Here is a 27,787-nt window from a genome sequence, read left to right as displayed (position 1 = left end):
GGAACGGATAAATTTACTACTACGGTAACGTCACCGTGGTTGCATCGTAGGATTATGGTAGCAATACTCGGCTTCACGATCGGCAGCGGCCGTATGCGCTTCACGAATCCTCGGATACTTCTTAAGACGTGCGCGCATCGGATACGGTGGCGCTGCTTCGTGATAGTCAGGCGGACGGCCGAGGTCTTTTCCGTATTCCAGATAGGCGAGCGGATAGTCAGATGGTGGGAATTTGATTAGATCCGGGTTCGAGAGGTATTTTATCGGTGGCGACGCGTTCGAGGACGCCGCGGACGATGAAGCGGTCTTCGTATCGGTTTTGGTCGTTTTGCTCTCGTCGTCGTCGTCGCCGATGCTACCGGAACAATGGAACATCGTTAAAAGTACGGGTAGGATGACAAGACCATGAAGAACGCCTGAAGAACGGGGATTATAGATCATTTTCCGTTTAGTTTCGAAAAATTACGCACATTTCCACTTACCCAACAAAATTACCAGAAAGATTGTTTTCAGGAAGCTCCTGAAAACGTAGGATTCGGCTGAGGCTAGGAACGACACGCCGAGAATAGTGGATGTGGCACTTTGTAGGATCGGAGCACCTACAGCGTAGAGTGCGTTGCGCATACGATCCGACGCTGGGAGGTTCTTACCCTGAAAGTAGCAAATTTATGAATTCATGAATTCCCAATTTATTGTGGAGCAACAAGTCGCAAAGGAGAGGAGGGCCCCAAAGTCATATAAGCTAATTTAATTTCAAAAAAAGTAGGGCAGTTTTGAAGTTAAGACACGTTCCAGTTATGAAGTGTTCTTACCTTAGCGAAATTATAGGCTAGATGAGCAGCGAAATCCACACAGAACCCGATTGACATCACGATTGTGACCATACTGATAAAATCCAAGCGAACATTCCAGAACGTCATAAAACCAAGGATTCCAACGTTGATTGAAATGATCGAAAAGGACACCTAAAATTGTGTAGTTGAAGAGTTTTTGGATGAAAAAAAGTGGATTTCGTCCGACGTCAAACATTAAGAACAATGATGTTTGGTGGGATCGCAATTTTGCATGATTTTCCATAAATTATTGTTGTTTCGCAAATGTTGGTCCTAAAAATGTCAGGATGAATGGTGTTCGACCTTGCAGACATCTACGATAGTACGGCGAAGGATCAACAGTACTTCCCCATGCTCTCCATGATATTGATTGATTTCGTGGATCATTATTACTGCGAAAATTATCTTCGAAATTTGTAGTTTTAGCAGTCGATCCCCAATTCCCGCAAGAACTTCAAAATTAATTCATACGCTTCCGACGTTATCGATAGGAATGAAGATATTCTAAAGGGGTATCCATAGGCGGGAACCTAAAGCCGTAGTAAAAGATGAACACTTCCGGGACAGTTCTACAGTCTCTGTTCATCTATGTACGCACCATGAGTTCCGCAATCGATACAAGATCTGCTAGAATTTTGCGTACCGTAAAGAGAACCTACACTTTCTACTAAACTTCGGATTTCCTATACATTCGTTAGTCTTTTTTTTATTTTTCTCTCATATTTTCCCGAAGACTTTTCAAGTCGAACAAGTTCGACACTGCACATTTCTCAAGTGCGGCCAACGTTTTCACTAATCTGATCGTTTTTGGTAAAAATATGGAAAAAATAGAAAAAAAACTAGAAAAAAAATATCCAGCCGAGACAGGAAAAACGCGCTCGAATTTTAAATTTTTCCACAGATATAATTATTTTATGCTGCTCAGCCTAGAGAGATTTGTTAGGCGCAGAATAAATTTAGGTAAAGTGAACGATACAGTACTTCCACTTTCCTTGTGCAAGATTCAGGTCTAATCTATGTATTTTAGAATAACCTTAAGGCGATATTTTTGTAGTGAAACTGTATTTAAATCTCTCGCTCACCCATAGACTGGCCACTGGTTCAGGGATCAACAACAGAGAAACGATCACCACTGCTCCTCCTGCATAGGCAATAGAAGACAATGTTCCGGGTAGAACGGCGTTATATTGCTCAGCAAACTGAAACATTTCGAATGAGAATGCGCTCGGATACGGTAACTATAGGTAGAATACGGTAGTTCCAGTGCGCACCTGGAAAAAGTCCGCATAGACTCCGGTGGGGATTTCACTGGTCTCAGCTAGTCTTCTGAACAGATGCATTGCTCTGCTTTGGTTCGCTGATCCAACATGTCTGAGTTGGACTGGGACTCGTGAGGCATACAATGAGGCGCTGCGTTCGTCAAAGACAACGTCGCTGAAAACAAAAGAAACCCTTCGGATGTACTCGGAAAATATAGATATAAGAATTAGAAGATACATGATGACTGTAGATTTGTGAAAATTTAGCCTCAAAAATCCAGGAAAAATTGATAGTGATTTGACTAGGTTGTAGTCGAATAAGAGCAAAATAATTACAATTTACGCTCCGATAAAATCAAACTAGAGCCGTATAGATTCTAGAAGAATAAAAAAAGAAAAGCGTTTTAAGAAAAAACACTGAATACTCTGTCGAATGACTTTAGGTGAAGTGATTACTGTAGATTTGTGAAAATTTAGCCTAAAAATCCTGGAAAAATTGATTATGATTTGACTAGGTTGTAGTCGAATAAGAGCAAAATAATTACAGTTTACGCTCCGATAAAAAAAAAAAACTAGAGCCGTGTAGATTCCGTGCCGTGTAGATTGTAGAAAAATAAAAAAAATAAGTAAAAAAATGGTCTTCTGAACAGATACACTTTGTCGAAAATTTTACTTGAAACCCCGTAAAGTATGAATAAACTTTTTTAATTCTACTCGTACATTATAACCTACAACTTTAGCTAATTTACGCTATTTTCGTTAGAGACTTAGACATGAGTAGGAAGAAGTTTCCTAATTTACAACACCCTAATTCTCTACTTCTACTTTTAACGAAATATTAGGATTGTGTGCTTAGTTCTAGGAAAATTATTCAATAGTGAAGAAGCGATCAGTTTTATTCCTGAAAGCTTCTGCTTTTTTCACGAGAAAAGTAGAGGTTGCTTCGATTTTTAAATTATGCATGCGTAGCTTTGTTTCCTCCTTAAGGTAACCTCTCGTTTTTTTCAAAAAGGCAGAAGCTTTTCTCCCATACAGCAGAAAAAACTACACTCCTACTTTTTTTGGCGTTTCTTACGTTTAAACAAAGCTACGCATAGCGGGTGAAGTGCACAAAATGATAGTCGCCACCTTATTGAAGTAATATTCGGGGAAAAATTATTCAATTATTTCGGTAAAATACTTTTTTTTTCTGTTTTAAACCAATTTCTGTTTCTATTTTTAGGGTCTCTTAAAATATATGATTAAAAAATCTTTCTGTACGTTTTTTATAACACTCATAAGAAGTGTGTTTTGTTCTGGTCCTTACTCGTATATGCCTTTATCCTGAATATTCTACTCTTATTATCCAAGCATAAATGTTTTAAGATCTAAAAGTTGGGCGCTTTGCAGCAATTTTGGCTTTTAGTTGTGTTGCTATTCAATTATTAAAACCCAGAAAAAAAGAAAAAGAAAGAAAAAGAAAAAGGAAAAGAAAAGAGGGAACCCCAGGCTAACACCAAATTCGTAAAATAATTACTCTAACATCTTATTTTCTAGGCTATTCTTGTGTAATATTTCTAGTCTATTTTTATATATTATTCATTTTCGCTTTAATTGCTCTGTACTGGTTAGGTTCCCCACCAAGTCTGTCTGCTGATGAAGTACGTACGACTATGGGACCTACATGGTAATTAAAAGGTCCCATCCCTGGGAACCCCAGACTAACACCAAATTCGTGAAATGATTCATGAAATATCACACATACCGCCGATATTTGCCAAACTGCGGCTGAGCCAAGAAGACATTCCGAAGAATGTACACGAAATTGTCCTGAGTAAGAAGGAGTCCGGATTGCTTGATGAAAGCGAGAAAAGTCCGAAGCCTGCAAAAAATGACAGCTAACTAGGTGAACGGTAGAAAAAAATCCCGAAAACGCGGAAGAACTTCGGCGTACTGTAGCTTCGAATTCCTGCAATTGCACGACCTTACCAAGAATCAGCTTCGCCACTGAACTCCGTATGCTCATAGAGTTCAATTTCTTTGTTCAACACCATCCACATTCGTCGTGTACCGTAGTCGACTTTTGAGAGATTATACATCCACACATGTAGACTGCTACCGTAATCTGAAACTTGGTGAAGTGGAAAAAGTAGAAATGCGTATAGCAGCACGTTGTAATACCGTATTCACCTGAAAAGTACTTCTCCGCAAGTTGTAGCGTTCGTTTCCCGTACGAGTTATCCGGGAGTAGGTCGTTCGGTTCGAGTCCGAGTTTCACTTCTGTGCATCCCCAGGTGGCTATGGCCTAGACAAATGAACAGTTTCACTGGGAATGACGTCATTTTTTTCGGGTATGGTTTATTCTATCGACATTGCTTCATTGATTGGTATTTTATTGATTTTTGCGTTGTCATCAAAGTATTATGAATTGAACACTATTAAGTAAAATAGGTGTAAATAAATTAAATAATGAATGACTAAATATAGAATAAATGAATCGTTAAATTATAAACAATAAATATTACGAAACAAATAAGTGAACAACAGTTCGTGTTTCTGATATAACATGAAAATCAAAGTGGGATTTTCTTAAGAAAAAACTTTTCTTACCAAGTATCCTAGAAAAGTTATAATTATCAGTGCTCTGACGAAAGGATTCAACAACATATCCGAATAGGTGGTGCGGAAGAACTGCGACAATACGTGATTCTTCTCGAAACTTCGATCTTCACCTACTTTCGTCCAATCTAAATATTTTTTTTGTTTGAACTTCTTTAGATTGATTTCAAACATTTTTTTTGGGGAAAAATTACCTGTCTCTTTTTTAATTTTTCGAAATGTTAAACAATTTCTGTTGTCCATTTCTCTCCTATTCGTGTAGACCATGATCCCAGCGAAGAACGTCAACTGATAGATGTAGGTGAACACCACAGCAGTGACAGCATACGCACAGAACATCTTGAAAAAACGGAAAAATCACTGTCGAATTGGATTATTGATTTTTTTTTGTCAATTCATGGAAAGTGAACCTATTCCATTTGTAGTATGAAATGTGGATATTAATATTCTGAAGTGATTGGTAACTTCGATTCGAAGAATTTCCTTTCCAATTTCCAAGAATTTCCAGAGGCAGATTCGATTCGAAGAATTTCCTTGCTTACATTCGGAAAGTTTCCTTTCAATTTTTTCTTTTTGTAAGGAACATGGATCTTCTTAAGAAGGTAACGGTCTCGGGAATAAAATGATCCTACTGGTGAGAATATAATTCTATTAGTCTATTTTATCTCTTTTCATATCTTCTTACTAGTGCTTCTTAATAGTGCCGCTGGGCAGATTTTGAGGGATTTCGCAGTTATTTTAATTTGTTTATTATTATTTTTTTTATTTGTTTCTTCTTAGCAACTTATTGCTCCGTTCGTCTTGAATTAAGTCTAGTTTTGATTTAGATGATTTTTATCATTTTCTTTATATACTCCAACTATATTTATTTATTAATTCGAAGGCAAAAAATTCATCGACTTCACCGTTTCAAAAAGTGCAGAAATGGAAGGAAATGTTGATCTCCTGTTTTTCTTTACGTTTGTGCAGTATTTGTGTGGAAAAAAAGAGAAAAAAGTGGAATTCAAGGACGAACGACAGAGGGAAAAGTGGTGGTGGTCAGTTTTTTTGTATCATAGTGCATATTTTCGTATTAAAGGAAAGGAAATAAGCAATTGTGTATGACGGTGCTGTAGATAATACCGTATAAATAGAGAAGTTTGACTGGCTATTCCCAAAAATCCCTCTACGTTAAGTAAATGACGTTCAAAGCTAAATTTCTGGTGAAATTTGAACAATAGATGCATAGAGACGTATAAAAATAAAGGAAGTACTAATTTTATTCCATTCAAGATTTCAAGGACGTCTATTAAATGCTCAGGTAGGCTAAAAAAATAGGGGTCTAGGGAACACCTCGTGAAAAATGAAGGCTCTGGGTACGGAGACGAGGTTCCCTTGTTCCCTGTTCCCGAATTAATTCTCTTGTGAATCTTTACCCAGGTCCGCGAGCAGGAAAGTTCTACACTGTTTGTAAATGTATAGTCATTATAATATTTATTTTCGTTATACTTTATTATATTTTCATCCACTATTCATTCATTCATTCATTCATTCATTTTATATTTCCGCTATACATATATTATTTCTTTATTAGACCTACTATTTTCATATTTTTTTTTGAAAATTTTGATTTCAACAATGTAGATAATTTTTGATTCCGCCTATACATTCCCCAATTATTTCGAATTGGAATTGTTATGAAAGTTCTGTCATACTCTCGTAACTCAACAAATTTCTAGTTGGATTTCCTCAGTTTCTTGGCGACTATACTCCTCATTGGAAATAACGGGAAAAGTTAAGAAAGCGGTTCAGAATCGTTACCTGGACACTCGGAAACGGAGTGGCACATCCGACGGCGAAGGAAATAAAATCGGTTAACGACGTGACCGTAATTGAGACTCCAGCATCAGCGAACGTCTCCTCCATTCGTTTCTCCAATGACGCTTGTGATGGCGATGATCGCCATGCCGACAGCAGTATAAACACGTTATCGACGCCAACAGCTAAAAAAAATAGGAAAAAATTCCAGAATTTAGAAATTATCTGGATCTGAATTTTATTCAGAACTAAGTCACAGTAGTTCCACGTATAGATCGCCTTGTCCTTGTTTCCCACTGTTCTGGACTTTATGCTCTTTTTTGTTCATGTATGATTCATATTTGGAAAAAATGAAGGATTTTGGTGGATTTCTGGAATAAATCATCAGAACCTCCAAGAAGTCCCCAATGTTTGCCATAAAGGTGGAGACTGCCTTGAACTGGCCCCGTTGTGGCAAAAGTTGTTTATTTGACGAGCATCTACGACCGCAACTACGATCTTCTTTCATCCTGTTTACCGTACAGATCACCTTCTCGCCACATAGTGATCGCATAACTATACGAATTTGTTTACATACGTTGCAACCACCCACGCAAAAGAAGAACAAGGTTAGCGCAGCCGCGAGCCGCCTAACACCTTCTCAAGTGCTCGTTTGACCGGTCCAACAGCAGGCTGGTCGCGAAATTAGTGGTCCGAGCAGGTTTCGTTCCACCACCACTACGCCCGGGAAATATTTTCTCCACGAATGCACCCACCTAGGGTGATCTCGGAGATGAACTCGTTGTGGTCACGCCAAACGAGGAGCACAAACAACGGTCATCTCCGATTTCAACTATCGTGATCTGATGCTCAAAAAGAGTGAGATCGAGATCAGAGAGTAGCTCGTTCACAGGATACGGTAGTCAAACCGCACGTTTGTAAGCGTGTTTTATGTGGTGTGACCAGAAGACTGAGACCTTCTACACACTTCGAAGTTTAGTAACCATACAGCGCTAGAGCCGAACCAGAAATGGACTTCCTACTTTGAGCAGGAACACGAGGTCCCATAGGTACAGCTTATTTGATAGATTGTCAGTTACAGTTAAAGTTACATCGCGCACAACGCAAATTTCGCCTAGAATTTCCTCGACCAAATCCGTGACTGGATGATTTTGATCCTTCACCACGTGATCGTGATCCAAGCAAGGAATCCATTCCTGATAGGGCTACTAGCAACGGATAAAATAGTAGTTGGTAGAGGAGAAATACAGAAATCGACGGCACAGCGAGGTGTGACAGTGATAATTTCAGTGAAAAACTCAGACAACATGGGCGTAGTGATGCTCATCCTCTTCACGGATTAATCTTCAAAAATCTGGAACCTTTTTGTTTGCAGAAAAATTCCCACGCGTGCTTTTAACATTTATGGTAACCAATGAAAGAACAGCTGCCTTCCGGTTTTTTATTCTTCGTAAAAATAAAGTTTGACTGTTTAACCGTGTATTTTGATCAAAAATTATGTCACTGTTAAACTTTTCCGGAATGATATGGAAACTACAAAAAAATACAACAAATCCTTTCTAAATAAAAAAAAATACAGATTTTGATAGCAGCATACTTGAATAACAACTTTTCTAACTTTTGTTTCTGCTGTTCTGTTTCTCTCCAAGACCATGTGTTTTCGAATAACAATGGATTTCAATAGAAAGAGGCCAAAAATGTTGAGAAGAAGTTTTTTTTTTCTCCTCCACTAATGACTTCCCTGAAGATTTCTTCCTTCCTTCAAAAAAAAAAAAATTCTGTCTCAAAAAAAATTCACCGAACGCCTTTTTCTCACTTCCTCAACGGTATTTCTAAAGAGTTTTTCTTCTTCTTTTTTCCAAAAAAAAGTAAAACAGATCAATATTTCTAAACGAAACTCACAAAACACGATAAAAGGCATCGAATAAGCGACGCTGGTCATTCCGAATCCTAGAAGGAGCAGTAAACCGACGGCCGAGGAGATCGCAAGTGCGGCGGAAATCACACCACCAATTGCCAACCTACGGAATAAATATTAATATAAATAATATAATCATATAATAATAAAATATAGTGATATAAAATAATAATACAGGAATATTAAGAATAATAATAATATAAAAGTATCAAGATTTTGGAAAAAAAAACTAGGAATTTCGATGGATTCCCGAAAACAATTACCACGGACGTGATCGTCGCCATGAACACACGCAACACATCGCAATGGTGAACAACGATACAGCGACGAAGCATGGACCGAGCATACTGAATCGGTGAAAGAAGTTTATTAGTGGATTTTTTAATTTTATAGGAAATTTTTATTGGGTATTATTATTATTTAATCGATTTTCTATTGGCTGTATTTCTTGAAAAAAAAACGACCACAAATAATTAGAATTTGATATTTCTAGTCAAAATCTTTCGAGAAAATACAGACAAGAAATGAGAAAATGAAAATTTCTGAAAAAGTGAATGATTGCGGAAATTTATGAACGCTTAATATAGGAAATTTTTTTTTTTGAAAAATGAAACGAATGTGTAGAACCTTCCACAGATGTCTTTTCTACATCTGTTTAACATCAGAAAAAAAATAGTTAATTGTTTTGTCAGAACACTGCTATTTTTAGCAGCAACAGAAAAAAATTACTGTGTACAGTAAATAGTAAATCCTGGAAGAGAAGTCACTGTTTTCCTCCTCGAAAAATCTGACAAAATATCATTTGGAATCCTATTTTTTTGTGGTTAATTGAAAGAGTTTAGTCCATTAAAATATAGTTGATCCCATGCTTAACTCTTGGATTGACTCCAGAATGTTCCAGGATTTTGCAGGGTAACTCATGCGCTGTGTGGCTTTTTATGTAACCAAATCACATTTTGGTTGGTTTTCACGTAAAGGTTTACTAAAGTAAAGAACAAGGAAATTCAAAACCATAGCCCCACCAAATATTTTCCACTTTTTCCATGATTTTCGCCCACTTTTCGAACTCTTCTCACCTGATAAGCTGATTACGGTCTCTTGCACTTTCAGCAGCTAACGTCTCGTATGTCCACCAGCTGGCACGAATCACCGGTGAGTCGTACTGAAATACTTCCGGATAAACGTCAAATAATTTCCGTAGGCAGGTAAGTGCGAAAAAAAAATGCAATTTTAGGAATATGAATGGTTAAATATTAGAGTGTAAGGCGCAAGGCGTTTAATCCCTTTGGGTCCCCTACGCATTCGACTTGTGTTAACTATTCGAAATTATGACAAATTCCAACCATTCAAAATTTAACAAAAAAAAAGTTTTTAGAAAAGTGCTAATATACCGAAAAAAAACCGAAGACGTTACACTTTCCTTCCTATTCTTGCCCTAACTAAGCTTGCGCTTTCGTTAAAAAAAAATACGATTAAAAAATGGGAAAAATTACGAAAAGTACAATTGCGGGAGATGAGAAATGAACTGCAAGAAAGAAGCCTCTTTTTCTTAGAGAAAAATTGAGAAGATTTTCGTACAGTGTCTCAATCAAACATTTGAACATCTGGATGCTTCCTACGAAACGCAAAGAAAAATACAAATTGCATAGTTTTTTTTGAAGAGAAAAAAAGTTGGGAAAATAGACGAGCACCAGTTCTCGCCTGGGTCTTTCATAGAGTTAATAGGTGCATGAAAAAGAAGAAAATCCAGAAGAGTGTTTTGGAACTGTGCCAAAGAACGGGGACGAACACTTACGTCTAGAAGGAAATCGGCAAGTCGAAGTTCCCATTGTTCCGCCAGCCAATCTTCACTTTGAGAAGAATGACGTAATGCATACGGTAACATCATGGCTTTGGCACCTAAACGAAGAATGTTACGGTAATGTTGTGTGTGTGGAATTACGTGGGAGTAAACTTGGAATGAAAAACAAATGTTAGGTTGGTTTCAGAGAGGAATAACAACATTTTTTTTCTCAAAACGAACAAGATTACTAAAAAGTATAAGAAAACATAAGAAGAAAGCTGTTATTTCGTATCTTTTATTTTATATACATTACTTATTTTATTTATTTATTACATACGTCATTCACATTCCTTTTTCTAAACACTCCCTTGCATTACTTTTTATTTTTCACAGACTATGTACGTCAAAAAAATAAAAAATAATAATTACAAAACAAAGAAAAAATAACAATAAATATAATATATACAAATAACAAAATAATAATTAAGAAACATCCTGGGAACGTGCTGCCCGTCCCTCTTACCAGCCACTCTCTTCTGATCATCGAGCGTTACTCCGCCAAGCAGATTCGTCATACCACCAGAATCGAATTGAAACGCATCCGTAAGTTGTCCCAAAGTGATCTCATCAACGGATCGATTTAGAAACGATCGATCCGAGATCAGGAACAGTTTGAACATTTCCACCAACGGATTCGATACGCAAATTTGATCCGGTCTGAAATCGTGTGTATTTCTTTTACCCTAAGCAGGAAAAAAAAAGTTTTTTTTCTTCGAGAATCCCATCAAAATCCATTCCTTTAACCTTAAGAAGAAGAAAAAGCTTTTTTTTGTGAAAGTCCCATCAAAATCTGCAATCGTTCCGCATGGACGCGATTGAATTCTCCGTTGAACACTTGAACGGATCGAATTTCTTTAAAGAGCAATAGCTGGCGGGAAAAATAGTGTAAATACGGTCAACGCTCCGGCGCCGTTCCCCCCTAAGAACATGCAACCGGACATGCGATGAACGGCGAATCAGATTTCGGCGACGACAGTTCTCACCGGTGTCGAAGCGCTTTTCGTGGAAATATGAGCAATCAACGTTCTTTTTTTTTGGAAGCTTCGAAAAGTGGACAATGTTTGCTGGGAATACATTGGATTGCAAGCGTTGCAATCTATTTCCGCATTGAACCGGAACAGCAGAAAAATAGTCCTCTCCTATCTCGACAAATTCATAAATCATTATACACATTTTTAAATATTTTCACAAATACATACAAGGTATGGTACTTATGTTGTCACGAGCAACCGCAACGTAACGCAACGCAAACCGATTACCATAACATTCTGCGTGATTGTTAGGAGGCTAACGAGAAGAAAATAAGTTGAAAAGTTGAAAAAAGTCAGAAAATCCGGAAAGGATTGTAATAGAGTTGATACAGCCGACGTGCGCTGCGGTCATCTGTATCAACATAAGTACCTATACGTCGGATTGAAATTTTTTTAGATCTTATTCTGGATTATCATCTCAGCTCAGCTTTTTAGTACATTCGTACAATTTGATATTTTTAAAGGATTTTTCTTCTAAAAAAAGCTAGAGTGAAGTTAACAAAGTAGTTGGAAGTCATCTAGCAGATTCTAACAGATTGATTGGTTGCACTGGAAATTTCTGGAGAAATCCTTGCCAAATGTATTAGCACTGTGTTATACTCTACAAATTAGCATTAATGAGCATAGGTTCAGGTTTTTTCTTTTATATTAAAATTAATTAATTAATTAATTAATTAATTAATTTCAGTCCGTTTAATACCGCAGCAAATCTAACGGATAGGAAAGTTGGAAAGCAAAAAAAAATTATGCATAAAAAATTTAATAAAATAAGCTTGAAAAATATAACATGAAGCAAATTAATGCATTTCATGAGAAGCGCGTGAAATTTTTAAGAGGTTTCCCATGCAGAATGAGAAGAATTTCCGGAAGAGGAAAAAAAGAGAAGAAGAGATTTTTTTTTGACAGCGACATCCTCAAATGTTTATGTGGACGTGCCGCTAAAAGAATGGAAACGGTATTGATTAGTATCCACATATTGATTATTTATGCCGATGTGTTGGAAAAAGGTCATAGAATCACCACAATTACTAACAAGGACACGCCGCTTCAATAAAATTCCTAAAGTGGCAGAAATTACCGGTTATCGATTGGTTATCGATCATGAGAGGTCAAATCGTGCTTATTCCCATTGGTTTCTTGTCCAGTACCATCAGAAACATTATTTACTCTATAGGTGGCATGACGTCACGTGTTTTTGTTTTATTTTTTCTTTATTTTTGCTATGTATATCTTAAATCGGGACAAATGGAGGTTCAACTAGCGCCCACTCGAACAGTTCTAAGCACAACCGATGTACACACGATCCAGGTAACTTATTTTATTCTATTTTATGTATTTTACGGAGTTACACATGTGCTTATGCGTTCAGATGATTTCATTCGATGTTTTTCTGCTCGGATCAATGATCTAAAATCTTTCGAGAATCACGTTTTGTAATCTCATCATGAACAGAAATTAATTATCAAGGGGCTTAGCAAAAAATAATTGATCGATCCACTTGTGGAGTAGGATTTGTTTCAGTAAAACGCTGAACCTTGCCCTACTCAGGAAATTCAACACCTCCACATATTCTAGTATTTTCCTCTGCATTTCCGTAGGTTCTGGATCAGAATGGTTGCGAGGAGAAGGCACTATAGTATGATATTAAGAAATTTCTGCTCAGATTTTTCTCCTGCGCCAAGTCCATACTAAAGTGAGAGGTGATCCCTCTAGGACCTTAATCGATCCTCAACCGGGCGCTCCAAACGAGTTCGACTTCAATTCAGAGCCGTTTGAGGTCTGTGAAGCCTTTGCAATGATTTGGAGCGAGTGCTGTTACCTGTCAAGGCTTTTATTCTGCCACACACGTGTGGTACCAATTTATTAGCCGCGTAGCAATAAAAAAAACTTAGTTGGCCCCATGACGGTTTCGAACTATCGACCGCGCAGTCGCGGTCGTGACAGGTCATACCTCGGTCGCATCGCAAGGTGAGTGAAGTAGCTGATCCCGAGTTCTTTCACTATCGAATGATCTCAGTCTAAATTAGTCCACAAATGAAGAGGAGGTGAGCTCTTTGAGCCGCCACCTTGAGAGCTCGTCGTTCGAGCTGTCAAGAGCTTTTCGCCATACGTTTGTCTTTGAATATGCGCGAAGCGTCAACCGACGACGACGTTCCACGTGCAAATACAAATGAAATCAAAATCGAAATCGACACACACTCACACACACACGAAACGAGTCATCCGAACTTTTCAAGGACAATGCCCATGTTCAACTGTCTTTAAATCTCGGCATGTTGAAACGTAGTTTTTAATTGAAGTTTGCCTACCGTTTGGATGCTTTCTGTAGGGTGATGAGGCGTTTGAGGGGATAAATTACTAATGGCTTTGAATTTTCCAGGCTCTGACAAAGGCGATAACGCCGAAACGTTAGCTGTTGTTTAATAAAGACGATCAATACCAATCTTGGCTACAGCTCAAGAAAATCAATTAAGCTGAACTTATTTTTTTCAACGTACAAAGGTTATAGTTAAAGTACAACGAAAGAAAATATTTTTTTCCTGATCCAGATTTTGATCAGAGCGGCATAACCGCTAACCCTTCAGGATTTCTCGACGTCATCCCGGGTAGGCGGGTGCTGACCAACACTTTTTCCAGAAGGAATCGACGGAAAGAATTTCGATTTCCTTCTTTTCTTCATTTTCCTTCAATTTTCAGTTTTCGTGCAGTTTTTAGTTTTCGAGCTCCCTTTGCAAGTAAAACCATGCAGAACTTACTTTTCCTTCAAGGTGCAATGGTTACAGTTAAAGTACAACAAAAGAAAATATTTCTCCCAGAAATCCACACAACTCTTCCTTCTCCTCTCCAAAAATTCCTAGTCACGACCGTGTCAGATCAAAGTCTGACGGCTTTGTAACATTATACTAAAAATCCTTAGTTCCGTGTAGTGTACAACATTGCTGACCGACGTTGGTGATTGTTTGTTGAAATACGCGCCAGAGAGTCACAGTTGGTCGCAGTCGCAACAACGGGATTACCGGCAGGATTAGCAGTTGCTGAACAAACACACACAGCGAATCGTCGTGCGTACGCCCGTACGAGACGCGCGACGATCCGTCAAGAGTGCGGTGTGAGTACGTTAGCGGTGGTGGTGGTGGTGGTGGTCGTCGTCGTGTAACAAGCGAACATCGCCAAAAAAAAATCAAAAAAAGTGCTGGTCCTGACCGGAACGTGTCGAGAAAAAACTGTGTACTAAGCAAAAAAAAAGCACTCAACGTCCAACACTTCAGAATGTGCTCAGGTTTTTGTTATTGAAGTGTCTTAAATGTCCTCTGAGAATAGTTTGGGAAAAAACGGGAAAGCCAGAAAAGTGATGAACAGCTCGAGAAATCCAAAGAAAAGATGGAAGCATAAGTTTGGTGACCCATGGGAAAATACTTCCACTTCAAGCAGAACCCACTCGCAAAGTGGTATCGTTTCTAAGAAGAAAAGAATATTTTTGAACAGCAGCTAAAAAAAATGTGATTAGAAATAATTCCCTGTAGAAAAAAAAAACTCACGTGGTCATATTTGGACTGAAGAGTGAATGCAGCGTTTTACTGAATTCGGGTGGAATTGGAAATTTCACACATATCCCTGGATAGTTAATCCGGCGGTCGTTCCGATCTTCTACTGTCAATGACTGAAATTTACTGAGAAATAAGGACCGGAAACTGAATAGGAGAAATAGGATACATTTTTGTACTTAGAAAATTATTTGTAATAAATAAAAAATAAAAATCATATTGATAAAAATATTTTGGAACAAAAAGTGACCAAAAAAATTGGGGAAGAAGCTTTATAAATGAAAAAATAATAGAAATCACGATGATCAAAATGTTCTTGTCGAAAACAAATGTCCAAGAAAAAATGTCAAAAATGTCAAAATATTTTGGAAGAAAAATTTACTAAAAAATTGGTGAGGAAACTTTATAAATAAAAATAATAGAAAATACGACAATCAAAATGTTCTTCTCAAAAAATAAATGTCAAAAAAGTCAAGGATAAAATCTGGAAAAAGACTTTCTAAAAAAAAGCAGCACAGACCTGAACAATACTCCACAGCTGCATAGCTGCTTGCATCACAAGCGGATTCAGTATGTCCTCATCCTCTTCCCTATGAGTGACGATAATGTAACCTGCTCGTTTGATGTCGTACCTGAATGCATCACGTCCCGTTTGTACGTCATTGGACGAGTTTTCATTGCACTCTCCACCTGTGGTTCAAATGAGGTGAAACAACCCATATTGACTGGAATTTCGCCCAGTACTATGCATATTCGATTCCAGTGAAGTGTTTTCTTTGAGAAAGTCATTGAATCATTTCAGTTCAATTCCAGCCTGATCAGCTTTGAAAAAAAAGATTTTTTAAATGATTTTCTTGAAAAGAGCTCTTTTTTTGAGCCCAACTAGGATTCGCCATGTTCGACTGTGTCCTTGAATCTTCCCATGTTGAATACGTAGCTTTGTACTGATCTGTTCGAACTGTAGGTTTTCATTGATTTGCTTGAGCTGTAGTTTTTTTTATTAACTGGCTTGAACTGCAACTCTTTATTGATTTACTTGAGCTGTAACGAATCGGAAAACGCCGAAACGTTAGCTGTTAATAGTTGTCAATTAATAAAAAGAACCAAGATTGTTATCGATCTTTATTCCGGCTAAGGTTTTAGTGTCGTCGTTTTCGTTGTAACCTGGAAAATCGAAGGGATGTGTGTTTTTTTTCACTTCAAATACTACGGCAGCTGGATAAATCGCTCTAAGAACGAGGAACGGCCGTGCACCACGAAGCTACCAAATGCCACCAAGTCTTGCGATGTTAGAACTAAGTGACTTTTCCATAAACATGTATCTTTTTTTCCTCATTTACTTTTAAAAAGAAAATTTCTAATGTTTTTGAAGATTCGAAAGGTTCGGAGGATTATTATCAGAATCAGGACAGAATGTTGAATTTGTGTTTTGAAGATGCATTTCCGGTAGTTTTTCCTTCGTTTGCTTTTCTTCTATTCAAACGTTGTGATTCACGGTCGACATTTCGAATGATTCGTTGACATTCGACTCATTCGAAGTGCTGTTACTCGTCTAATCTCTCATCCATTCAACGTATTGGGCTATTCCCTGTATTCCACACAGGCTATTCTTTTCGTAAAAATAAATTTTTAAAAGAAAAATGGTGGTGAACACTAAAAGGGCAAAGTAGGTCATTTCTGCTTTCCTCCCTTACTTGTGATAAATCTAAGAAAAACTCCAATTTACGGGAGAAAAATCTCGAAAGTTATAGAAAAATCTCTTCTCTTCCTTCTTTTCTTTTCTCTTTTCTTCATTTTCTTCTCTTCCTCCTCCTATATTTACACACATCACACTAATTGAGAGAAATAGGGAAATTCGATACTTTTACTGTTTACTGCGTTAGTTATTGTGTTCTCAAACGTACTCAAAGTCAACATAGCTGGCACGTTCCGACATTTTGCACGCGATTCTCAAGAGTCACTTAAGTGGATGGATACTCTGGTCGAGCTCATCAAAAAATCAGAATTCAAAAGCTAAGGAATTTAGGAATGGATTCGATTGCTCATTGGGAACAGAATCAACGTTGAGGAAAAAAGAGACAAATTAAACAGCAAGCAAAAGGGCAAAGTGGGCCATTTTATTATTTCTTCCTCTTATTTTATAATAAATCCGAGATAAACCGATAAAAAATCTCTAGCTGCGCTTCAAAAGGACTTTTACAGTGTATTATCGACGGCATTTTTTTAGTTTTTTGTCACTGATCTGTTTTTTTTAAATTCTATCCATCGTCAATGTTAATTTTTTTATCTGCTTTTTTAAAATTCTTTCATCGTCAATGTTAATTTTTTTCTAAGAAATTTATTGTAAGTCTTGATTTTTTCAAGGGGAATTGTTATGGATCCATTGCAAGAATCCCCCCCCCCTCAATAGTGGCATTTGGCGGGAACGTCCTGCTTTATTTTTTGATTTGTTTTTTTTCCTTCTTTTTTTGCTTAACTATACTTGCAATATTACTTTGTTCAAGAACCGAAATTCGAGAGTTTCTATCATTCACTTATCATTCACTGTTCGTTTGCTTGGAAGGCATTAAGTAAATAAAAATAATAGTAACTAAATGAAGTAAGAAGTAAATAAAACTCTATTGATTAAATTCCCGAACCTCCGCGTAGCATAGAACGGATCCGAATCGTTTATGTGAAACAGTGCATCAAGATCACGTAATTCGATGCGGGCCTGAGCATCAGTAGGAGTGTAGAGCTCGAGCTCATCCTGAAAAAAAAAAACCCTTTCACCATGATTATTCTCACCAAAAAAATCGAATGCCTCATTCGAATTACATTTGGAATGAATAGTTTGAGCGCTCGAACAACTCGAACCCAAATTGTTCATTAAAGTCGAGTTATTCGAGTAAAATCTCGCAAAAAGACAACAAAATTATTATTGAAATGCCAGAAGACATTATAATTGTACAATTGCTTTTGCGAATTTACAATTAAGATCAGAAAAAAAGAAAAAAAGCTAAGGATAGTCAGAAAAAAAGTAAACAGAAGAGAAAACTGTTTACTATAGCATCTGTAAATAACTAACCTTCATAAACGCTTGACCATGCCATACTAACCCAGTCGACAGGCCAATGGTTATCAAAACCGGAATGACAATGAACGGTAGGGGACAGAGAACGACTAGACCACTGAAACACAAACTTTTATGGATTTTTTCATTAGCATAATTCAAAAAATTGATTTTTAAAGACAAAAATTCGACAAAAGTAGGAGTTGAGTCACCTGTAATAACCGAACGCTCTAGCTAACCGCTTTTCCAGACAGTCTATACGCATTTCATTGACATCAAGGAGCTACGATCACCTTTCGGATCAGACACGGATTCGTTTTTTTTTCGCCTGTCTAAATGAAAATTCCGAGAAAATATCAATTATTTAAAAACAAATAAGGTTCGAAATAGAAAACGTAGGGAACGAAAATGTGACTGGAACATAAACGCTGACCGGAGGGGGCGAAATTAACAATAAATTGAAATTTCCACTCTTACGGTAACGAGATCCCGCAAAGGAAACTAGAAAGACGAGAAATTTTTTTTTTTTGAAATGACGGCATTACGTGAAAAAAAATGTGGAGAGCAGTAAAAAGAGGGTTGCTGATTGGTTGAACAGAGCAGAAGAGTTTCAGAAATTAGGAAAAGGAAAAAAGGAAAGATAGAATTCCCAGACAGTAAACAGTAAAAATCCTCGTGAAGGTACCATTAATAATTTTTGAGACAGGAGCAAAATTTTATAGCAAGCATTCAAGAAATAACCAGAGACGTACGGCCATTGACCATTGGCAAACTTGGTAGAAAAAATCCACAATTATTCCCAGATTTTGATAGGAATATAGGAGGAATATCGAAGAAATGACCCAAAGAATAAATCAACTAGAAAAGTGGAGGTATGTGCGCTGTTAAGTCCGCGCCGCTGGACGAAATACGTCTCGGATCTCTCGTTGCTCACTTTCTCGTCAATCCCCTTCCTCGCTTGGGAAATTTTAAGGAAAACCACTGAGAGATGAAATTTGTACATGTGATAAGCCTGCAGTATTGTTGGTGGTAAGTAAAAATAAGTAAACGTTTAAGATCAAGTAGTCCGGTAAGCCTAAAAATTCCATTCATAAATCCAAAAAAAAACAGAATAAAGTTAATTATAGTTGGAATGTATAGTTAAGTTTATCATTATTTTTATTTTATTATTATTACGGGGGTGGGCGCATTAAGTCAAACCAACTTCCCTCCGGGGTCGATAAATGGTACCAGACTTGTCTTGGAGGATAAAAAACGATTTGATCATCGGCTGGCCCCCGCAAGTCATTGTATAGGCTAACACGCGTTCCAAAACCTCAACGATTATGAATTCCAGTAAAACGCGTTGGCGCATCCCAAGTGGATTGATACGCCAGTGACTTTATCCTTTATTTTTATTATTATTACTTTTATTAAATTATTCCATGTGTTTATAATAGTATAATAGTGGTAATGATTCTTGAAATAAATAATTCTCATGGATTTTTTTTTACAATTTTTTGAGGAGCTGCTATCTCGTGTACGAAGTGTTTGAACAGCGTTCAAGTGCTAATTTTTTCAATTATTTCTATTGAGAGTACAATAAATTGAGCAATATAGCTAAATCACGAATTTTCAATCGGATCGAAGGATTCTTTCTGATCCAAAGGAAAGGAAATCCAAGGATCTCAGGAATTCGTTTTAAAAGACATGTATTGGCGATCGATACGGATGTAAAGGTGAACGAAAAAAAAACGCGCCATCAGGAATGGAACATAAACATTTACATAGATAAATTCCAAGAAAAGTGAGGGAAAGCTCCGGAGAACTTCAGCGAACAGTTTCATCAGAAATCGGACGAGAAGCGCTTAAGGATCCTATTTAGGAGAGAATTATGTTCTTGATGGAGAAATTCTCCCCAAAAACATTCAATATTTGAAGAAAAACGGAAGTTCGATTTTGTATCATTCCATAAAATTTCTCTCTGTTGTTCAGAACCCAGAATTTCCCTTTCAAGAAAATTTTCATCCGACCAAAGGAACCATGAAAACATTTCTTGCAAAAACTTTGAGGCACAAGTTAATTCCTGAGCTATTTTCCAAAGTAAATAACAGATGTTTGACCGCGTAGGGTGGCATATTTTTTTGATTTCTTAAGAATCTCACTTAGGAATCTAGATTGAAAACTTATAGTAAAGTTCATAACTTATAATAATTATAATAGTTACTTATAATAACTTATAATACTAAATACTTGTGGATCAGGATTCACAATTAATATGCTAAGGAAATTTCGCGGCACCTAGTGCTCTACACGATAAAGCAGTTGTAGTTCCCCTCAAATAACAAAAACAGGGAGAAAGCTGGAACAAAGAGAATTTTTGCGCGTAAACCTACCATCAGGAACACTGAATGAGGTACACACGGCAAAAGTTCAGAAGTTGATAACAAATACATTGCGAAAAGTGAAAGGTAGTATTTAACGAAATTGACGATTTATAGATGATTGTTTGATTGTTTGGATCACTCCACGAATACACAGAGGCAAGTATATAGTTAACGACTATGAACGTACTATCGCGGACACGTTGCGGATTTCGCTCGTTCTATATTATCTGTAATAAGTTGCATCGTTGGGGACACGGGATTACTCAGAAGTTTCACCAGAAAAAAGGCTGTGAGACCACCTCCGGTGATGCTATCTCTATTACGATGCAGCTTTTTACGCAGCAGAGTGCGGCCAACTCTGTTCTCATCCAACATTCGCAGTCCAACTAAAATAACTCGTATAAGAGGCAAAAAAAACTGCCACAACCTGTTCACATCGTGGACACTTTGCGGAACGCTCCCTTTTTAATTACCTGTAATAAGTTGCATCGTTGGGAAGAAAGAATCACACAGTAGTTTCGCAGTCCATTTTTCGGAATCATTAAGTGGAAATGAGCGTGATCATACAATCATAGTCGCTAATTAAAGCTCTACATCTAATTATTCGTGAACAGATCCCAAAATCGTCAAATTTCTTTTGCGTTTCCTTTTAAAGTAGGAAGGTTGTGTATTTGTCCACCGTTCCTTAGAGAAAATCTTGCTTAACCCCCATCATAGTTCACACTACAGAATCCTTTACCTAAGTAAGGCCGTACCCATCAGAACCTACCTGAACACAAGAACTGTCCGAAATCACTTGAAGAAGGAAGGAAGAAACAGAGAAAAATTTGAGAAATTCTTAGAAAAAAACAAACTTTTTTTTTGGAGCAGTCTAAATTCCTTCTCATTCCCTTAATTGTTTGTTAAGAGTTTTAATGCTCAACTTTTAAAAATTAGACAACGAAAAATGCAAGGGAAATTTCAAAAAAAAAACATGCTAAGATTTTTTCCTAGTTCCCCTCTGGTTTCTGGTTTCTCTTTTTCAATGCATCATATATGTTATAAATTATGATAGTGATACGAATGAAAAGCAGAGACTAATGCAAAGATCCAGTTTCCTTCCGTATTTTGGATCTTGTGGGCAAATCTCTCGGGCCTCAAAGAGGGAATAAATCTGAAAAACTACAAAATTTATGTTACACTGCTACTAAACTCTAACTAAATGATGACGGTATTAGCCAATTTTTTTTTTGAAATCCATAGAATAGGAGTTCAATTGTAGTAAGTTATTTCTTATTGGAGTTTACAAACGCTTGAAGACAAAATGATGGAAAAAAGCGATTATTATGAAGTAACTATAATTTTTCCACGAAAGAAATGCCCACATTGGCTTTATTACTGCAGTTCTCTTTAAAACAAAGTAAAAAAAAAGCTCAAAGAGGGACAAGACTGGAACGGGGGATCTTCTCGCTTCTGGCCAAACGACCCACGGTCACTTTCCTCTGAGGCTCTTCAGTGGGAAGAGGAAGCTGATACTAAATAAACCAAGTAAATCTAATTGTATCATAAAGGTGATAATTATTGAAGAAAGATTTTTCAATGAAAAAAAATGGGAAAAACATAACAAACAATTTGAAACGACGTTTAAGTAATCAATATTTAAATAACTTTCTGTATCAAATTCAATTTCCTTGGAGAAGAAGAGAAAATTTTTAAGCTTTAATTTATGTGGATCACCCTGGAAATAATCCGGATAGGCAGAAAAAAAACGAAACATCTACATATCAGCAGAAATGAAATAGAAAGAATTTCATATTTTTACTGGATCTACACATTGATCCAGCTTAGAAGAGGTTACTAGACGGATAACAGAGGAAGAAAAATTGAACAAAATATTTCAAGGGAGGGGAAGGAAGAAGGGAAGAGGGAAATAGGGAAAGGGAGAAATACAAAAATACAAAAAATATTCGTGTAACGTACGAGGAAAAAAAGGTATTTTCCGGGAAAATTCTTTACTGTCAACGGTTCGGGACCTCACTAAACTCCATCAATGAGAGTGAATGTGAACGGTCAGTTAGGTAAATACTGTCAATAAGCTCGAGTCATGAAATCCGCTGTTTATTTCGTAGTGAACAAAAGCAGATGCTGAGTTGCTGTCATCTGCTGTCAACGGATTGTGCTGCTCAACAAATGGGCGGAACCGCCCTGGCGACGAACGACGAGTGGAAACGACAACGGTGACAGGTCGGTCACGAACGATCGCGAAGATATTGTGATGCGTGAAGATGCACAGAGCTGGTCCTCCTCAAAGGAGAAAAATGTCCAGAGATGAAAAAAAACGAGGAGACGTATCTTCTGAGAGTTTAAACACAGACTAAGAAACCAAAACCGAAATAAGAAACGAAGTGGTTCGGTGCGTTTTGAACATGGATTTTGCATTTCTGCTAAGTGACCTCACATTTAATCATTAAATTAATTAAAATTAAAAATTAATTAAAGCAATTCATTAAAAGTAAAAGCTACGTTCTCCTTTGATTGATAAGCTCGTATAAATAAAAACAAAATAAAGGAAAATAGGAAGGATAGTCTAACGGCTGAAAAAATAATATGCGAATTCCAGAAGCTAAGAAGCTCAAAGGCAAAAAATCATAAAATTACAGTCCAAAAAAAGTCGAGAAAAACCGTCTTCGGGTGTATCGTCAGCAACTTTTACGGAAGAAGCATATTTTGAAGAGAACATTTAGCATATCCATGGCGTACGACCACTAAAAACGCAACCTCGGGGGAGACTCCATTATTCTTTCCAGATAAGCAAAATTCCCCTTAAATTTAATTTAATTTAAAATTCCAAATCATCAGAGTCAGCGTAGAAGCACGAAATAGAAGTTGAAATCTTTGAACGATTATGTAGCGACAGGTAAGTTCACTAGCATGAGCTCAATCACCTTTCCCTTCCCCTTTGTAAACCGAAAAAAACCGTATGTGGAAAATTTTCGCGCGATCCCGTCTCCCCAACGACGCACCTTATTACGGACGAGGAGAAGAGGGCCACAGTTAGTTAGTTTATAGTTACACGCCTACGATTGCGCGAATTAGACAGCTTCTGGAACCTGTTTGAATTGAATCACTTGAATTGTGAAGCTTAGCGGACGACGAAGTTCCTCGCAGTCTATCATGTAGTCAGTAGCATCGTTGGGGAAACAGAATCACACAATCAGGCACAGGCCTATTTCTGGACAACTTGTTGCAATTGAGCGTAATCACACTAACAGTCGTCATCTACACTTTTCTCTTCATCTCTTCTTGTAAAGATCACAACAACAAGAAGTTCTTCACACGCTGGGTTCATGGTGAACAAAGTTTGAACAAAAATTTTAATGTTCCCACAGACTGAAAAAGAAATTGTGAGAAAGGAGTACGATAAAGTATAATGATAAAGTAGTTCCTTATAAAAGCTGTACGATGATAATGTAAACAACCCAGGTAAATAAAGATGAAAAAACTAACCAAGCATAAATTTAAACTTTGCAATTTTAGATTTTTGTTCGACTTGTTTGTTATTGTTGTTGTTTGTGATATTGTCAAGGCTAAGAAGTCACAAAAGATTTGAAAAAAGAAGAAAACGGATTTTGCTGAATGAATGAGCATCTTCCATCCGAATTTAACTTCAAAAAATCTGTTTTTACTAACTTCTTATCCGATTATGTTGATAATAAAATGAGTTTAAGTGTTTTAAAGCCAAACTGTCGTTTTTAAAATAATCTGCTTTATCTCCGTTGAAAAACAGTTTGGGGCAAGCTTCCGGAAAAACGGAAAAAATTTGCCAGATTTACATTTTCAATTCTGGTTCCATTTTTATAAATGTTTGCATTTTCATCCAGCATGGGAAATCACAGCTATTGATCTCTTAAGGAATCCATACAGAAATTTCATTTGCGTTCAAAAATGGAATCGTTCATAGTTAAATTATCTAAATAGTTGTTACTACTACTATTTAATTTTATTAAGTCAAATGCTCCGTTGTTCAAAATTAAATCTATTGATTAAAAATAAAACTGTAATTGTAAATAAATTCTGAACTGAAGTGAAACTGACGTTCAAATTCATAAGGTTTGAGACTTGAAGCACCTTTAGCAACTCGTTTTCAAAGCAGAGATAAATTATTTAAGATCAATTTTACTAAGGTGATTAATGATTACAAAAATTTATGTAGGTATACGATAGGATATGCATGAATGTATAGATCTAGGCATATGTAGATAGTTTTAAATAAACTAACAGTTGAAGTGAATATCTTGAACAAATGACTCGTAGTTTTATGAGAAGAAGTCAGTAGAATTCGAAGATGCACATAAATTCCTGCATATACAGTTTTATATTTTATATTTACATATATTTTGCTACATGGCATATGGTAAATATATGTAGGTGTATTTAGATATATTTTATATATGTGGGTATAAGGTAGGTAATAACAATTGTTACGACAACGTAATTTAGATCTAGGAGAGAAAAGACCCAAAACAATGTACATACACCGCACAGATACTGAAGAAACGACGTATCTTTTTTTTTACTTCCGGAATTTATAAGTCTTTAAGACAGGAATTCCTAACATTAACATTATTACCATTTATTTCTCATTTATTTAGATTAACATTTATTTCACGGGTTTTTCGTTTGAGAAAAACATTTTCATGACTTTGTTTTTCTTAGACCTCTCCGATAATCATTGGAGATCCGGAATTAGTCACATATGTACATATTATTTCTTAACTAAATGATATTTATTGCCTTAAAGAAATTCAAAAAAGGTCTAGGTGATGTAATCAATAGTATTTTTATCGGTATATATGTAAATTTATATTTTCATTTCACAAAATCTGTTAATAAGGAAGTAAAAAATTTTAAAAAATGAAGAAGAAATGAATAAAAATATTTGAGAATAGGCTTTTTGCGACGTGAACATTTCAAGGAAAGAGTTTTCGAAATTTGAAGGAGTTTGAAGAAATGTGAAAGAGTTTTTTTTTTTTGAAATTTTGCATAACTTTTCCTTACAGAGGTGAAAGGTGAAACAAAAGAGAACATCGTACTCGAAAAAAAAAACTCGGACATGTATGGATAACGTGCACGGAAAATAACCATCACTGATCGACATAACGCTTCACTGGAGATCGCCAAAAATCGTGGTTATGGTCGGGCAATCACAGGTCAAATCCGGATCTCTATACCAGCGACGCGCTAAATTTTACGACCTTTTTACAATAAGGATCCCGTAGAGAATGAACTTTCAGCACGAAGGGAACAACGGAAAACTTCCTCCCGTGATACGTGAGATGAATAAACTGAATTTCTGTAATGCGGGTAAGAAAAAGGAAGAAAAACAGGAGAAAAAAATCAGATAAGTGTCAACTTGACCAGAGTGGCTCAACGACAATGTAATAGAATAGCAATGTTTGCTCACCGCGATTGCTGACCGAGAACGCAAGTGACGAGGAAACGTTGTGAAGATTCACTGAGGCGAAAAAGGGCGGCGCCTCGACACCGCAATTCCACATTTCTTTGAGGTCGTGTCGTTTCAGTTTATGAATTTGACCTAATCTAAATAATTCATCAAGGATTAAGCACAAGATAAACGAAAAAAGATGACAATGATAAATCCTACACTTTTGATGGAACTGAAGGGAACTACGATGTCTGTCCTTTCATCGTTGTTCGCAAGGAGATAGAATTTTTTTGAGATCCTAATTTTCTAAACGGACGATTGTGGCACAGTTGGTTAGAGGTCCATGGTACCCACAGCCGGTCGATGGTTCAAAACCTACCTAGTGCCAACCAAGCCTTTCATCCCTCCAAGGTCGATAAATTGGTGTCAGACTTGTCTGAGAGGATGAAAACACTGACTTGATTATCGGCTGACCTCCGCAAGTCATTGTATAGGCCAACACGCGTTCCAAAACCTTAACGATCACGAATCGCAATAAATTGCGTTTGCGGATCCTAAGTGGATTGATACGCCAGTGACTTTTAGTTTCCCAAACAATGGTCTTTACAGAACATTTTTTTTCGAAAAAACACCGTCTGAAAAAGGGGAGAATTCTCTTAGAAGCAGTGCATTCTTGAATTGACTTCTTTTCGAAAATTATTGAATTCTTGAATCCCTCCAGGAAAGATAGGGTTATTGGTGTACATTTACGAGCATGAATGTGAGATCATAAAGATAAAGATGAAAGTCATTCTCAATTCCCTCCAATTAATCTAAAAATGGCGTGAGAAACTGCTCGCTCGTGCGAATTCTCCTACGAGGCACCTTGTAACGCCCCGTCCCTGGACGGAGATAATCGATGGGGCTTCCTTAGCGGACTACTCAAGTAAAGCCAACGTACTGCTAAGGAGACTGTCACACGTACAGAGCTATTGCGTTAATATTTGACTCGTAAGAGAAATCGCACGAAAAAAGCTGTTCCCTATATCGGTTTCCATTACAACTAGGAGGAGCTGAATGTGATCAAGTTCGTACTTAAAACCTACGTCCATATAACATTATTTTTTTGTAGAGAGATCCCAACATTCCCAATTTCATGGTAAACTCCCTTTAAAGGCAGTGAGTATTTTTTAAGTGAGTATTTTTAAATTGACGCTCCTGTCCCAGTTTTCCAGAAAGTAGAGTGAAACAGCTAATGTCATCCTGTTTCCTCAGAAACCCATGCCTCTTATTACGCGATAGAATAAAACATAAATAGCAGTGCAGCAGAAACACGCCTCAACTGTATAATCCAGAGCACGCTGCAAATTCCCGGTCGTTCTTTTCTATTCTATCTGTTATACGTTGAGGAAATGAAGTCATAGTCAGAACTACTTTACACGCCTTTTTTCTGGATAACTATCGGAAACTGAGCGTGGCCAAATTCATACATGTATACTAATTCATGTATAAGTGAACTATATCTCTACCCCCATCTATCCGCAGGAAGATCCCAGGATCTTCAATTTCGTGATATCGTGACCTATCTTTAATCCCACAGCTACGTTGCAAAATCGATTAGTTCTGAGGTTACGGGAGGTTCCAATCATTCATTCATTCATTCATTCATTCATTCATTCATTCATTCATTCATTCATTCATTCATTCATTCATTCATTCATTCATTCATTCATTCATTCATTCATTCATTCACTCATTCATTCATTCGTTCATTCATTCATTCATTCATTCATTCATTCACTCATTCATTCATTCGTTCATTCATTCATTCATTCATTCCATTTCCCATTCAAACTGCCTATCATCACGTGCATTTGCTCGATTTGGTGAGTGTTTGTCAGCAAAGTGTGAAGTGGCACTCAATTGACTTCCTCACCACTACGATGGCTGAGACTACAAAGCATCGAATGAACACGAAATTAAACTGTCCCTATTCGCAAATGTATTGCACTTAGTGAAAGCCGAGAGAAAATTGGCTAATGGACTTTAGAGGAACTAATATTAGCGGAGAAATATTGATCAGTGTATAAAGTATTTGCACACGTTCTAATTGGAACTCACTTTCTGCAATCGAAGAATTC

General features: G+C 36.9%; 1 protein-coding gene across 2 annotated transcripts; it reads right to left on the bottom strand.

Annotated features, from left to right (window-relative positions):
• Positions 1-30: 30 nt before the first annotated feature.
• On the bottom strand, positions 31-26,069 carry RB195_011745 (uncharacterized protein; the record flags this gene model as incomplete). 2 transcript variants are annotated; one of them, XM_064193293.1, is made up of 23 exons in its annotated part: positions 31-416; positions 483-651; positions 813-965; positions 1,916-2,032; positions 2,105-2,267; positions 3,837-3,953; positions 4,061-4,196; positions 4,262-4,376; positions 4,682-4,818; positions 4,885-5,029; positions 6,491-6,672; positions 8,390-8,508; positions 9,482-9,567; positions 10,201-10,304; positions 10,712-10,905; positions 14,819-14,940; positions 15,345-15,456; positions 17,464-17,573; positions 17,892-17,994; positions 20,430-20,628; positions 23,492-23,611; positions 25,686-25,822; positions 26,047-26,069. In XM_064193293.1, the coding sequence occupies 23 exons, from the start codon at positions 26,067-26,069 to the stop codon at positions 31-33; spliced, it is 3,249 nt and encodes a 1,082-aa protein (XP_064050876.1). The 2 variants fall into 2 exon arrangements, with proteins under 2 accessions (XP_064050876.1, XP_064050877.1); XM_064193294.1 differs by lacking the exons at positions 20,430-20,628; positions 23,492-23,611; positions 25,686-25,822; positions 26,047-26,069 and adding an exon at positions 18,089-18,141.
• Between the last annotated feature and the right edge of the window lie 1,718 nt (positions 26,070-27,787).

Source organism: Necator americanus, chromosome III, assembly GCF_031761385.1.
Source record: "Necator americanus strain Aroian chromosome III, whole genome shotgun sequence".
Taxonomy (NCBI): Eukaryota; Metazoa; Nematoda; class Chromadorea; order Rhabditida; family Ancylostomatidae; genus Necator; species Necator americanus.
Note: the sequence above shows the minus strand (reverse complement) of the source record. Positions and strands in the feature narration are given on the sequence as shown.